Source organism: Etheostoma spectabile, chromosome 21, assembly GCF_008692095.1.
Source record: "Etheostoma spectabile isolate EspeVRDwgs_2016 chromosome 21, UIUC_Espe_1.0, whole genome shotgun sequence".
Lineage (NCBI taxonomy): Eukaryota > Metazoa > Chordata > Actinopteri > Perciformes > Percidae > Etheostoma > Etheostoma spectabile.
Window position 1 is genome coordinate 14435375 of NC_045753.1, and position 15385 is coordinate 14450759.

General features: G+C 41.9%; 1 protein-coding gene across 18 annotated transcripts in view; it reads right to left on the reverse strand.

Moving 5' to 3' along the window:
* Nucleotides 1-15385, reverse strand: part of LOC116671728 (calcium/calmodulin-dependent protein kinase type II subunit gamma) — an 83744-nt gene that overhangs the window by 12013 nt on the left and 56346 nt on the right. For 3 of the 18 annotated variants that reach the window (XM_032503174.1, XM_032503168.1, XM_032503167.1), the window contains exons 4-18: nt 13399-13453; nt 13167-13232; nt 10152-10224; nt 8806-8908; nt 8264-8347; nt 7758-7852; nt 7116-7238; nt 6843-6926; nt 6196-6238; nt 5372-5434; nt 2662-2702; nt 1810-1893; nt 557-601; nt 345-390; nt 48-128 (exon numbers count right to left, since the gene is read on the reverse strand). In XM_032503174.1, the coding sequence (XP_032359065.1) occupies nt 48-128; nt 345-390; nt 557-601; nt 1810-1893; nt 2662-2702; nt 5372-5434; nt 6196-6238; nt 6843-6926; nt 7116-7238; nt 7758-7852; nt 8264-8347; nt 8806-8908; nt 10152-10224; nt 13167-13232; nt 13399-13453 (1086 nt within the window). Of the gene's footprint in view, nt 1-47; nt 129-335; nt 391-556; nt 602-1809; nt 1894-2661; nt 2703-5371; nt 5435-6195; nt 6239-6842; nt 6927-7115; nt 7239-7757; nt 7853-8263; nt 8348-8805; nt 8909-10151; nt 10225-13166; nt 13233-13398; nt 13454-15385 lie in introns of all 18 variants that reach the window. The other 15 variants (XM_032503172.1, XM_032503166.1, XM_032503165.1 and 12 more) reach the window with 11 other exon arrangements.

Below are 15385 nucleotides of genomic sequence, written 5' to 3' on the forward strand. Positions count from 1 at the left end.
TTGCCAGTGGCAACCGTATAGCTTCTGGTTGCCATGGATAAACTTACTGGCAGGTGAGCTTTGAGGTGAGGGCAGAAGTGGGGGCATCTCCTCTGTGGCGCTGCTCTGACTCAGCGCCGAACTGTCCGCTAGAACACACACACAAAACGCAGCCAGACACTCGATAAATACATACATCCACACACCACAGGCAGATGGTCAAGAGTGTGAGAGACACTTGTTGAATCTCAGCACACCTGCCAGTCACTGCAGTCAAATACACACACTTCACTAGATGGGAGACAGAGAAAGAGAGTGGATAAGAACTGGAAAATGGGACTAAAACACTCGAGTACCTTTCCTACCTTTCATTTCCTCCTCGTCGTTGGTGGCGTTGCTCTCTGTTGATCCCTGGAGTGCAGAGAAACAAACAGAAAGATACTCAAATTAACACATCCAGCTTTAAGGTCCAATGGGCTCATGAGTGCAGCAGCTGGGTGATGCTCGGACTTTCACACAGACACGGACACACACATGGACGCGCGCACGAACGCACACGCACACACACACACCTCACCTTAACTCCATCAGGAGGGTTGTGCACCACTGTGCTCTGAGATTCCTGAGATGCAGAACAGAACAGTTAGTCCAACACATCCAAATCCTGAACCAGTGCCTCCCAACTGGGTTTAAACTGGGCCCAATAGTCTACATCAGCCATGGGGTGATCACCTAACACTGCTTCTCCTTCACATTAGTACCTTTGTCTTAAATTGTCAAGAAAACACATGGCTAGGGAGAGGAGATGAATTAACTTTTTTTTTCATATAAATTATTTTTTTGCTTCATTGTTTTGTCTAGAAAATGTCAACATTGTGAAAAATGCTCATCAGCATTTCCCAAAGCCCAGGTAGACAAATTGAATTAGCTTCTGTAGTCTGACCTACAGTCCAAAAAGTTTACTATCATAGAAGACAATGAATACCAGCAAATATTAACATTTGAGAAGCTGGAACCAATAAATGTTTGTATTATCAAGATTGTTGCAGATTAATTTTCTGTTGATCAACTCATACTTAAATTATATTGTGATGACATCACCACACAATGTACTATGAAACATTCTAATTAATATTCTGATGTTGATTTCAGCCATATTGCCCAGGCTGACCCATGGCCTACTTTGGAGTGCTGCACCCCCAATTGAGAAGCACTACCTTAACAGAACGCGTAATAAATGTAACCATACCAGCACAAGATGTAATATGTAATGCATGCTAATAAAGTGTCTTAAAATCACAACAAGCTAGTAGTGGTTAAGTTATGTTTGGCAGTATGGTAAGGATGTCAATGGGGATGTTAATGATGGCAAGATAAAGATAAGGGATTGCTGATTAAGCATGGGAGAGAAGCGTATAACAGAGGTCATTACAGGATAAGACTACATCTTATTTGGATATCAGCTAAACCAGGAGTCTACAGTTCTCTGTGCTGCCACTTCAGAGGCTTAGAATCATAAAAGGTTCATGCTCCTTGGAAATGAAAAAAAAAGGTGCACATGTGCAACTTGAGATTCTGAGTAATGAGCATTTTTAATAATTTCCAAAAAGTTAAACGGATTTAGAATTCAGTAACACATGTGCACCTTGGGGGTAAAATGGCCAGAGGATGGGAACTGCTGGGACAGGCAATGTTACGGTGCAACACCTCCTGGATGGTAGATGAAGGATGACAAGCAGCGATTATGACAATGGAGGGTGAGGCACAACGGACTACTATGCAACTATTAGGGGGGTTAAGAGGCGGGAACACTGCGGCGGCCTACTGTACCATCTGGGCGTTTGTTGCCATGTTGGTGTCTTTCAGGGCATTGATGGCGCTCACTATACTGTTCTTACTGTTGTTGGTAGAAGGCTGGGACGAGAACGCAAAACACTCAAAGTGAACACATACGTTACACACTCACACACACAGATGCATTAGAATCATACGCCTTTTAGGGAATAGGGCTAATGTTGGTCAAAGCTCCGAGGCTGTTGAGCGCTAACAGGGTAAATGAGAGGGTGAGTGCCACAAAATGGCCTCTAGATCATCCTTTTAACTGCCTCACTAACTATCTATGCCTCTGCCACTTAACTGCACAGAGAGACCCCTGGGGCAAAGGAGAAAGAGAGGGAGGCAGGAGGGAAGGGAAATGCTTAATAGCAGCAGAGAATAATGGTGACTGCTCGGAAAAGAGTGCAGCAAATCCTTTGACTGAGACTAAAGGTGAAAGAATAAACCCAACATAAAAAAAAGATTTAATTGATAATTATACAAAATAATGTGACTTAAACTGGGGGGGGCACTTAAACAGAGTTTCCCAAACTTGTAGAAGGCACGGCAGGAACTCTGAGATCTAAAAACAGGCCACAGAAGGTTGAGAAACCCTGAGATGCAGCATAACTCCCCTATTGAAATGAACGGGAAATTTGAGCCAAATGAAACAAAAATCTGGAAAACAAAATCATTACTGTACAAAAAAGATATTCCTTAACATAAAGACAAGGTGGAGAAAGTTAGTTTAATAGAAAGGGGTCCAGAAAAAGAACAAAAGGCAAAAAGGGGGTCAGCTAATAAAGGAGAGACAGGACACAGTGTAGCAGAACAGATGAGGGCAGAGAGGTGACGAGACAACCTTACCTTAGCAGAATCTGACTTCTTGTTGAGTAAACTTTTGCAGGCTGTAAAAATTAAAAGATAGAAAGGGAGAGAAACAGGCACAAGTTTAATTGGTGACTACAGCATCCATGCCAATCCATACAGCTCTCTTTAAGAAAGAAAGAAAAAAAAGATAGCTTTTATAGAAATCTGCAACTTTAGCAAAAACTGGATCTAATATCTATGAACCTGGATTTGTAATACCTAATCTATAATACCCAATACCCTATAATACCCAATACCCAAGCTTTTAAGGGCAAGTAAGTCTAGATGTTGCCAAAGAATAACATGCATTTAATGGATTTCTTGGGTACGTTTTCCCTTGGCTGTACAAGTTGCTACACTCTGCAAAACCCATTCACATCATGATCCATTCATTGCCATCTGGGGAAAAAAAGAAACCTGAGAGCAAAGTAAACTTTCTAAATCCATTTCCTGTCTGTAAGATCCCAGCAGATCTAGAAAGAGAGTGATGGTCAGACTCAAACTGCTGCCAGGACTGACGGCAATGAGCTAGGTTAATGTAAATCATTGATTTCCTTTAAGGGTCCCAGTCACTCTTCCTTTCAGTCTAAAGCTCTCAGCAGTCTGTTGCTTTCTTTTCTCAAATTTTCTATTGACACCAAAAAAATCTTGTGTTTCTTACCTTCCAATAAGAAATGGGAGAAGGAAAGAGGGGGGGAGAGAGGGGAGGGTTAAAAGAGAGGGCTTAGTATTTAAATACAAGAGTTGAGATAAGGGGCACAGCATTTACAGCGGCAGAAAATATGAAGTGACAACTCATGCTCCTTAATCTTGGCTGTTGCATTGAGATGCAGCTCCTATCTTGGCCTGGCCATGCAGCATCCCCAAAAAAATTAAAAATAACATCTGCTCCTAATTCGGCTAAATCTTTTACTAAACAGCCACCAGGGCACTAATTGTGACAGCATGGGACCACCATGTTCACATGCTATCTAAATCCGTCCTTCCATTCTGCTTTTCAAAAGAACCATCACCAATTTCACAAAAGGATGGGTAAGGTCAAGACGACCCACAGTGGGAGGGCTGCACCACTCAAGCAACATAACCAGCTCGATCATGAACAGGGAAGGACGGCTTAGAGAGCATCTGAAGTTGTATCTCCCAAGGACGTTTTACAGGATATAAACCCACAGGACACCCACATGCAAAAGGCTGCAAGGCAAACACCTTTCTAGAGATATACAGAAATACTGCAAAACACACAGTCACATTTTGCTCTAATGTCATTAAAAAGGAAACATGAGCAAACTGCCAAGCCTTGCTTCGGCCAAACTCTACAGAGATGTGCAAGGAAGCATTTGTAGTAATAAAAAAAGCCAGGATTTTGCAGAGATGAGTGACATCATCAGATGACGAGTCCAATCTGGAGTGATGATGTCACACATGAGATTCACGATAACTTACAAAACAGGCAACTTGGTCCAGTCTCAGTAAGGAAGCCCGCATTCTGAGGGCTCTAGCTCACAATCAAACCACCACAAACGCACAGAATCTCAGCGCACCGATCACACATACCAGGAGTTTCTACACAGAGGTCATCTACCCTTTCACATTTTACCTTTATCCTTTAGTTAGCAAAGATCCTAGTTAACTATGGAGATTTATGTACACTGTAGAGCAAAGGTTTTCTCGTCTGAAAAAGTGACAGAAAATCCAGTCTGCTCAACACTGTCTGTTTCTAAAGTACTCAATCCATGGAGCCACCATCGGAATCGCCGACCTTCACCACCCGTCCCCACCCAGCAGGATGAGAGCAAAGCCTGATTTAAGTACTTTCAACACAAAGGAATCCATCCAACAATTATGTTAGTTATGGAAAGTGTCATTAACAAATCATGGTGGCAAGTTTGCGGCCGAGTTAGCTTGTGACATTCCTTTGAGGGGGCAATGAGACTTGTTTGAAAGCACTAAAACAGACCTCAGGAGGGGGAGATGAGACGTCGGATGTCTTTAACCCCAAAGGATTCATCCGGAAGGCTGCACAATGGTGATGATTTCACCAGTTGGCTCTGGTAGCAGCAGAAAAGGCAGCACTGCTATCCGCCGTCTCAGTATAAACCTCTCCCCCAGCTCATCAACATCTGCCTTTCCCCTCTCCTCCCCACCAAACCCAGGTTCGACGATGGCAGCACGCCAACCCAGCTCTTGCCAGCCCCCTGCAGTGTCAGTTCCTTGCCCCAGAAATACATGCCTCTCCTCATCCCCTGCCCTGTGCCCATCCTCACAGCTCCGGCCATGGGGCGAGCACAGGGGCGTATGGAGTCAGCTGGAGAACAAGATGGAGCTATCTTGAAGTGACGTAACTTACTTGGGAGATGAAATGGGGGTTGTCAACAATGTCAAGGCTGAGTGGTGGTGAGGTGTAAATGTAAAAAGCACTTTGGAGTGCAGGTTGAACTGAATCAATTAGCATTAAGTGATGCTGATTTACATGACTGTGTGCATTAAATTTGATCTCTTTGCATTACAGCAAAGACAACACATCTATAAGACCCTAAATTAACTAAATTTGTGTGAGTATGCATGCATGTGTGAATGTTGTGGAAGATGCTGGCAGAGGCTACATGCAAGAGTTTGGGGGTGGTAATGGGGTCCAACCCTGTACTATGAACCAAAGAAGTAAGCTTTGTGTGAAGAGGAAGTGGATGGGCGTGTCTCTGGGACGTACCTTCCTGAGCCAGTGAGGCCGTGGAGGAGGCGGCAGCAGCAGAGTTGGTATGCTGCCGGCCCACTATTGGACAGAAATGCTACAGTTGGGAGGGGCTATACAAATTAGGCAAGTCTATTTTCAATCATGGGCCTAGAAAGCTACAGAGTGTGCTGGCTGCAGCCCAGACACATCACAAGGTTTGATAGAAATGGGCTGAAGCAAAGACGTGCACCCCTGTGGTTTCCTAGGCCCGGAGTTGAAATCATTAGCCATCGACTGGCCAAATACTCAGAGGTTGAGAACAAAGCCTCAACGAAAAGCAAGTCACTCTCAGCATACACAGAACCTTAGCAGTCGCCTTGCCCCCAACATAAAAATGTCACATAAGTCTAGGCTTCCCTTTCTCGAACATGTAAACGCTCAATGGGCAGCGGCCACACACACACACACACACACACACACACACACACACACACACACACACACACAAGAGAGAGAGAAATACATTAGCATGAACATAACTGGCACAAACATGTAATCTATTACATGACAGAATATCACTCATTAGCCTGCTCATGTATACCAGAATGAAAAGCACTCATATTAATCATTATCAATGCATTTCTCTACCATGAATCAAAGAAACTTCATGTTTCAAATCGGTATTAATGTTGTAAGCAAGTAAACTCCTGTGCACACACAAACACATTATTTTTAGGAAGGGAGTGGGTGAGTGGGTGAGTGGGTGTGTGTGCAGAAGGAGAGAGGACTCTATCCACTCTCCTTCCGCCTCCCCCTCTGCATGTGCGACGTGGGAGGCTAAGGGCGAAGGGCACACCCACCTGAGAAGTTTCTGGACACCAGCATGGTGGTGAGAATGGCTCCCTGGAGGAGGAGACGAAGGAGGAGAGAGAAGTGAAGGAGGTATAATGAGTTGAAGAAGTTTTGTTTTATTTAACAGGATTTCTTCACTGCTCTATATTCATTTCTAATAGGACGGTAATATTTTTATCTTTCTTCTTTTTTTAACAGCAGTGCCTTCATCAGTTCTTTTCAACAGCTAAATCCAGTCAAGGTTGAGTCTTCATTTGTTCTCTGTCAAACAATATCAAATCTTTAAAAAACACTTCATGAACCGCATCATTGGTGAGATGCACCGTTAACTGTAAGCCTTCAGATCTCCGAGTCTCAATACATATTCTTTTATGCAAATGAATAGAAATGATGTGACCAAAAAAGAACAGCTGCTTTTTAATCCACTAGTTTGCATGTACGGCTGTGAATGCAAACTACAGAGCCGGGTATCGTTTGTGTCGCCGGTACGATTGTTCGACACCTAAAAGACATTTCTATACGACGTAAGGAAGGTTAAATAAAATAAGTAGATATGCAAATAGTAATACTTTGCACAAGAGTGAAAGCTGAAGCAGCACATAACCAAGGGGGTCTAAAAACAGCAAGGTGGCAAATCAAAGTTTAAGATAAATACCTTGAGTTTTCGGCGAGCGTTAAACTTGCGGAGACACTCAACAGTTTCCTGTCTATGCATCATGGAAGCCACTGTAGAACGGTGCTGCAAGACAACAACAAAAAAAAAATTAAAGACATAAACTCTTTCTGCACATTTATAGTTATTTAAAAGTTATAACACAATAATTCTTCAAGTGCTGTGTGGGTATGTTTTATGTCCAGATCTACGTATGCACACATATTTGTACCATCCTCATTATTTCCAATAATTTTCTGGTGGGTTAATACTTACGCAGATCCAAGGGTGTTTGAGGGCCTGTTCAGCAGTGATTCTCTTGGCTGGGTTAATGGTCAACATCTGGTTGATCAGGTTCTTTGCCTCTGGAGTCACAGTGTCCCACTCTGGGGATGGAAACTGGGGGAAAATAGAGAAATTAGGTGCAACAATTGAAGGACAGAAGGAAAGCAGATTGGAAATGAGACAGGTTTCCTTAAAGACGGGTAAGGAGTCTGCATGTTTCTGGCAAAGCCACAGCATCTGGGAACCCATTTTTGGGTTTATTTGTCAAAATTAGGCTGATATGAGAACAAAACTGCTTGTATTTTTTGTCAATTAACAGAACACATGCTTCTGTTTCAGTTCTTGATATTAAGTGTAAATTCTCTACAAATAGGCTGTCGGAGATGTCCCCAGTCTCTCTCCGAACACACACACACACACACACACACACACACACACACACACACACACACACAACACACACACAACAACACACACACAGAAACACACACACACACACCCCCTCTCTGCAATGCGTCAGGAAGGCCCTGATAGATCAATAGCTTTGGACCAGCTCTCAATTGAACACTATAAACATTTAAATACTGCTTAGTAAACCCCTGCACTGCACCCTACACACACCCACACACTTACATCATATGCCCCAGCTTTTATCTGCTGATAGAGTTTGTGTTGATCTTCATCCCAGAATGGAGGATATCCCACTAACAAGATATAGAGAATAACACCTGACAGAAAACAAAGAGATCATGTTACAATACTTGGAAATATTTTTCATTCAAATTAGGAAAGGCAATTTAATTCAGTTAGCACTTTTCATTACAAGTAAACTTGTTGTGCTTTACATTTAAATGCAGGGAGCAAAAAGAAACATTTACAATTAAAGTGAATTAAACAGAAGAAAATGCAACCAGTTTCTTTTTTCTTGCCAATGATTGAGGTTTTCAAAAGTTATCCTGCTTCAGTTTTTACATTTTTGAAATGAAATCTACACTGAATGGTCCTTTGTAGGGCTCTCAAATTGGCTAAGTTGTCTAAAAACAAACATGCCCAGTGACTGGCATTTTTTTTACCACTAGCAAAGAATAAAAGGCTGATTGCAACAGGTTTATTGCCCAAAAGTAATGCTCAAAACTCACCGCAAGCCCATATGTCCACAGGCTTGCCGTAGGGGTCCTTCCTCAGGACTTCAGGGGAGAGATAGCCAGGGGTGCCCGCAAACCCTGTCCGCCAGAAAAACAAAGAGACACAATTAACTGATGCCGTTTATTACAATTCCGATGAAGCTATGTCAATGGTTCAGTTGATTGAGACCTGTTGTGTTGGACTCCAATGCCAGACTAGATTATCAGAGTGTAGAGTCACAAGCAAATGCCTATTAATCATCTCGGCCCCGCTGAAGAGTCAGCCAAATGCTGGCATCTCGGCTGTTCGCCAAGACACAATGGCCTAAGCATGAACTGGACAGTGTCTGTGAGCCTCTTAAGCAATGCTCGCACAAATATTCTTTGGAGTGGGCGAGTAGCTATACAGACCTACTGTATCAAAGAGGGTCTGTTCAGCAGTGATTTGTGTGCTTTAACGTAGAAACTATTGAGTGCTACACACCCAGATAGAACAACAGATCAGGTAATGGTCCAGCTCATTTGATATGTGTGTGTGTCACTGTTTGTTTTCTTACCAAACCAAGCCTGCTGGTCTCCTTGCACTTCAATAGCAAGGCCAAAGTCTGCCAGCTTCACTGCAGCTCCCTTCATCTTACTGGCCAACAACAGGTTCTCAGGCTGACAGACACACATGGTGAAGCAGAATGTATGACAAGAGATCAAGACAGTGAGAGACAGATAGTGACAGGCACTCTTCAGTAAAGCTTTTTCTTAGAAATATTTATATTTGATGTATTCGACACAGCTCGTGTGGGGGTTGGTTAAAAGGTGTGCGATGGAGAGACGGAGGATGTAGAGAGAGGATGAGTGGTTGTGAATCTCCACAATGCCTTATATGGGCATGGGTTCGTAGCCATGGAAACCACTCGGGGAGTCATTTAGGCAGCGCTGCAGACTGCATGCTAAATGGAAAGTGTACTTAGCGAGAGGCAGCGTGTGTGGCAGCGTTCTAAATGGCCGTTGTTTGGGCAGTAGGACATAAATGGCCGCAGTAAAAGCCCACTCAGGATAAAAGGCCAACAAATCAGACAGGCAGCGCTCGAAGTTAACAGCGTTATTGTCCGACACAGAGCGTGCACAAACACACATACAAAAGCTGCCCACACATATCCACGACATCCCTTGGTGGGGATTTTTTCCACACCTTGCAGTGCTTGAAAAAGATATTCGATACATATTATTGTCCTTCGTACCAGGTCTATTATCACGTTAAACTGGCTTAAGGAGGAAACTGGAGGTGGCAGAGACGCTCTCTTCCTCTACTCTTTGCATCTGAGCCTATCAGCTATTTGGGACAACTCAAGCTCCTCCCACGCTGCTCCATGGGTGGGTGTGATGTCACATGGGTTGTCCTGGCAACTCTCGAGGTTCATCTATGCCTTCATCTCCTCTCTCATAATAGACCCCCTTTACAACAGTACAAAGTGTGCGTTTGTGTGCGTGTTCATGTGCGTATGTGCCGTTTGAGTCCTTGTCTTTTCCTTGCCATAGGTGAGAGACAAACCCCTGCACGTGACCATGACTCACCATCTCTATGTGCTCGACATGAACACACATGCATGTGTGTAAGAACACATACATATAGGACAAAGAGTTCTGTTGATGGACAGACAAACTGACAGATCTGAGAACAGATAAGAGGACAAAAACAATGGATGGGAGAGTGACCCAGGGGGAAAATATAAGAGATAGAAGCAGAAAAGCAGAGATACCGAGATACAGAGAGGGAGATGGAGTAACCGAGAGCCATCTGTGTGTTGCCATGGCCACGAGCAGAGGTGTGTGTGTGTGTGTGTGTGTGTGTGTGTGTGTGTGTGTGTGTGTGTGTGTGGGGTTGTCACAGCAACGGGCAGCCACTCACCTTGAGGTCTCTGTGCACAATATCATGCTGGTGGATATGATTGACACTCTCCAAGATCTGACTAATGCAATGACTATGGAGAGAAAAGTGGGACAAACGGAGAGAGAAAGACGTGTCAGTCACTGCCCCTTATTACAAAAAAAACATCACATATACTCCAACATGAGTGTTTATGGTCTAGATCTGACATTGATGCATTCCATTTGGAAGAAAAACCTTGACGTCCTTCTTGTTCACTATAGTGTTATGAGGGACTGAAATATGAACTTCAGACAATTTGTTTATACTGTATACATAGTATTATTATAAGAAGCCTTTCAAATTTAGGGTGTAGAGCTGAAACAGTTTTAGTAACAGAAAAGTAACTATTTTGATCATAGTGTATTCATTTAAGCCATTTTCCCAGTTGAAACGTGAGTATTTGCTGATTTCTCCGTTTTATATGATTAGATGTGCATTTTTTTAAATTTCCCCACAAAAAACGCATTATGATGACATCACTCTGGGCTTTAGGAAATTGTTATGGGCTTTATTGTTGTTGCAACGTTTGGACATTTTAACCTCTTTAAAGACAATTTAAAATACATGCTTTTCTCGCCTAAATGTTTTACCCCAAAAAAAGGGATACAGCTCCCATTTACTTTGGCCTTCTGGGATGTGCCTGAGGTCAGTGGGAAGTTAACACTCAATTTTTTGTTCCAAGCGTCAGTGTGATTCTAGGCCATACTGACACAGAGCTACAGAGGTTAGAATCGAGAATTTATATTTCTGTCCAAGTTAAGCATCTATAAAATGATTTGAAAACACTACGGTAAGCATATCAGATGGGCTACACACATAACTAGTACCATAGCCACATGTACCAACTTAATCCAGAAAAAAACACTCTACAGTTATGTCTGTGTTTTTATTTCCTTTTGAAAAATGCAAAGAAAAAAGCCCAAAAAGTTCAAAATACAAAACTTCTCAAATACAAAAATACATCACACACACTCACACACACACACACACACACAAATTAACTATATACATACATTTATTAAAATTATAGAAATAAGTAATTATAAATTGATGAAATGCAACAACTAAAGCCCTATTTTTGCTTTGACACAGCTGCAGCCATCACAGGGTTAAAATGTTCTGGTCAAGTTTGGTCCAAATCAATTTGTCTTCTTATTAGCTAAACAGGTAGGCCGGTTTCATAACATCTAGTTTTAACTGGAAGGAATAGATGTCAATCTTTCTCGCGTTGGTCCTCCTTGAACTCTGCAACATGATTGGCTTCTATTAGGGCCATCTCTGGTTACAGGAGACGGATTGGCTGACACCAAACTGCATCGGAATGGGCTGACGTCAGAGAATCTGCCGGTGTGCTCAGTAACAGTGTAGTAGCCCCGGTGGAGATGAGAAAAGCGATCAAAACCCACAAATGATAAACTGTTTAGCTTTCTTTCCATTGAAACTCGGCCAGAAACTACAAGATTGTAAGGGGACCCGCTTGTTTTCAATTGTTGTCAATGTAGGAAAAAAAAAGTATTTTTGTCAATCTTTGATCGCTGTGAATAAAGACACAAGGAAAAAAGGTATGAATGCACACTTGATTTTAGACAATAGCGGCGCAGTATCTTTCTGTATTTCTTTACTTCATACCAGGATTATAACCGCTATAATTCATCTTATGCTTTGCGTGTGGGCTTAATCGAATCATGAGAGTCTGAGCTTTCAAATGGTGTGTGCTGCATGAGCGTGTTTATGAAGATTTAATGCTTGCAATTTATGAAAACGTATGAGAGGAGAAAATGGTCCCGTCACCAGGGCGATGTTGGCCATGATCAAATGATAAAAATAATTTTAAAAAAATTGAACATAAATTGATAAACAAATAAAACGATTATTTTTTCATGCCTAGAACCATGTGAAAAATCACCCCATTACAATTTAACACAGCAGAAGTTACATTTAAGTTTAAATTGTTACCTTACAATAATTATTTTTCAAAAGACATAATCCAGGTATTGTAGTTGAAACAATCAATACTAAAAAAAACATGTGGGAGGTCTTACACCACACAGTCAATAAATCTCTATCCCAGCAATTTCAATAATGGGGCGTCAACTCAGCTGCTACTAATGCCATTATTTCTAAATTTTGGCTGGTGAGCATGTTTTCACACTAGCCTACTGAGTGTGGTGACTCATGATGGGTCTTGTTAAATTTCCCTGCAAGCCAGAACCTGTCCACCTTATTAATGTCCTACACACTGTGGTCTGAGGCTTCATGATGCCACCATTTAAGACTCGTGTTTATGTCATGTCTTTAAAAAAAGGTTAATAGGTCAAAGGTTGGGCTCTGCTAGAGAGGCTTACTCCACGTGGGGTGGTTTGTGTGTGTGGGTGGGTTTGTGTCTTTCCAAAGCCCCCATGTGTGCATAAACAGACAAATACCCCCTAAACCAATTGTGCAATAGACTTCATAAGCTGCACACCATACAGCCACTCATTAGCAGAAAGTAGAGAGGAAAGAGAGAAATCTTAAATGTCACAATGTCAACAAAATGTCAGAAAATAGCGTTCCACGGAAAAAAAGGGAAGTCTTCAAAATGCTTGTTTTCTTCAATCAACAGTTCAAGGTAAATCAATGAATTTACAATAATATAACAGAAGAAAAGCAGAAAATCTTTACATTTTAAAAGCAAGAACCAGCATTTTTGCCAGATGAATGACTTGAAGAATTAACCGATTATTTCTTGTGGCAATATTCTACTTCAATGTAGAGGATGGAGAGCAACATGTGTGGCAGAAGAGAGACAGATATCGATGCACTTATTGGTGGGGGTGGGGGAAGGATGGGCAAGTATACATGCAAAATAATTGCATCTACCCCTGTATGTCTATGTTCACATTCACAATAAAGTGAGTATTCATATATTTAATGAGATTACATTGTAATCTCATAAAATATGTTTACAGCAGATGTGTGCATTATATTCAGAGCAGCTCCATATGAAGCGCTTACCTGGCATCAGCCTCACTGTAGTACTCCCTGGCTACAATGTCTTCAAAAAGCTCTCCTCCTGTTACCCTGTGGGGGGAAGGAAAGAAAGAAAGAAAGAGTGAGGAAAAAGGAGGATGAAAGCAATCAAGGAAGACAGGGAGACAGGATATAGAAGTCTGTTAGCATACACAAACATTCCGCAGCCGCACGCATGGATAAAATGTCACTGTGTGTGTGTTCTGAATATACTCACAGGTCAAAGACTAGGTAATGAAAGCCTTCCTCTGAAATGCTGTCATGGAGTCTCACTGCAAGAGAGAGGGTTGGACATTAAGACAGAGATAAAAAAAAACAACAACACAGAAATTGCTGCAGTGTTTTGACTGTTAAACCTCTCCATAAACTGAGGCTAGAAGAAAATATTTGAAGAGAGAAATGGACCATAGGCAGAGCTGGAGAAATGAATGTCAACTATGATGTGATGTGACCAGTGCATCCAGTGGTTTGGCAATCAACTGTCATTTAATCAAACTCTACCCACTCTATGATTATTGAAACTGAGTGTTGGTGTTGAGAATGCTTTTAGTTGGAGGTCAAATTACTGGTAGTTTGAAATGCACCTTTATATTAAACAGTCTTCATGTGTGAAAAATCCATAAGGCTAGGAATAACTGCACTGTAGCCAACCGTGTAAATAGGGTTGAATGTTTGATGTTCTTCAAACTGTGGACGGACACACGGACACACACGGACACACACGGACACACACCTTTATCACAATCAGCTTATTATAGGGGTTTCTCCTTTATCTGTCCTACCTGCAAAAGGCTCCCTAACCAATCAGTCATTACAGATCGGTCATGTTGACATCATTTTTAGAGGACACAAAAGCTTATCTAACAGTTGCTGAGGAGTTACATTGAGGGGGAAAAGTATTTGATCCCCTGCTGATTACATTTGCCCACTGACAAAGAAAAGAGTCTATAATTTTAATAGTAGATTCATTTCAAAAGTGAGAGACAGAATAACAACAAAAATCCAGAAAAAAGCATGTCAAAAATTCTATTGATTTGCATTTTAATGAGGGAAATATATATTTGACCCCACTGCAAAACATGACTTAGTACATGGTGGCAAAACCTTTGTTGGCAATCACAGAGATCAGACGTTTATTGTAGTTGGCCACCAGGCTTGCACACATATCAGGAGGGATTTTGTTGTCGTCGTCCTCGTCGTCCTCGTCGTCCTCGTCGTCCTCGTCGTCCTCGTCGTCCTCGTCGTCCTCGTCGTCCTCGTCGTCCTCGTCGTCCTCGTTGTCCTCGTTGTCCTCGTTGTCCTCCCCGAGTTGATGCCAAAGAGCTCCATTTTGGTCTCATCTGACCACAACACTTTCACCCAGTTGTTCTCTGAATCATTCAGATGTTCAGTCCTTCACTCATGTAGTTCTGGGCTGATTCCTCACTGTTCTCATGATCATTGCAACTCCACGAGGTGAGATCTTGCATGGAGCCCCATGCCGAGGGAGATTGACAGTACTTTTGTGTTTCTTCCATTCGAGAATAATCGCACCACCTGTTGTCACCTTCTCAAGCTGCTTGGCAAAGGTTTTGTAGCCCATTCCAGACTTGTGTAGGTCTACAATCTTGTCCCTGACATCCTTGGAGAGCTCTTTGGTCTTGGCCATGGTGGAGACTTTGGAATATGATTGATTGATTGCTTGCGTCTGTGGACAGGTGTCTTTTATACAGGTAACAAGCTGAGATTAGGACCACTCCTTTAAGAGTGTGCTCTAATCTCAGCTCGTTACCTGTATAAAAGACACCTGGGAACCAGAAATCTTTATGATTGAGAGGGGGTCAAATACTTATTTCCCTCATTAAAATGCAAATTAAATTATAACATTTTTGACATACGTTTTTCTGGATTTTCTTGTTCTTGATTCTGTCCCTCACTGTTCAAATAAATCTACCATTAAAATTATAGACTGATAATTTCTTTGTCAGTGGGCAAATGTACAAAAATCATCAGAGGATCAAATACTTTTTTCCCCCCTCACTGTATCAAGTTGATCAAAAAAATGTGTAGATTTATGAATTTTAATTTTTGTAGCACTGCAAGTGTCAATGTCAATTTTATTTCTATAGCACATTTAAAAACAGTTGACCAAAGTGCTGAACAGGGTCGATGGCAAATACATAAATAACAAATGTAAAAATTACTACAACCAAAGTGAATCACAG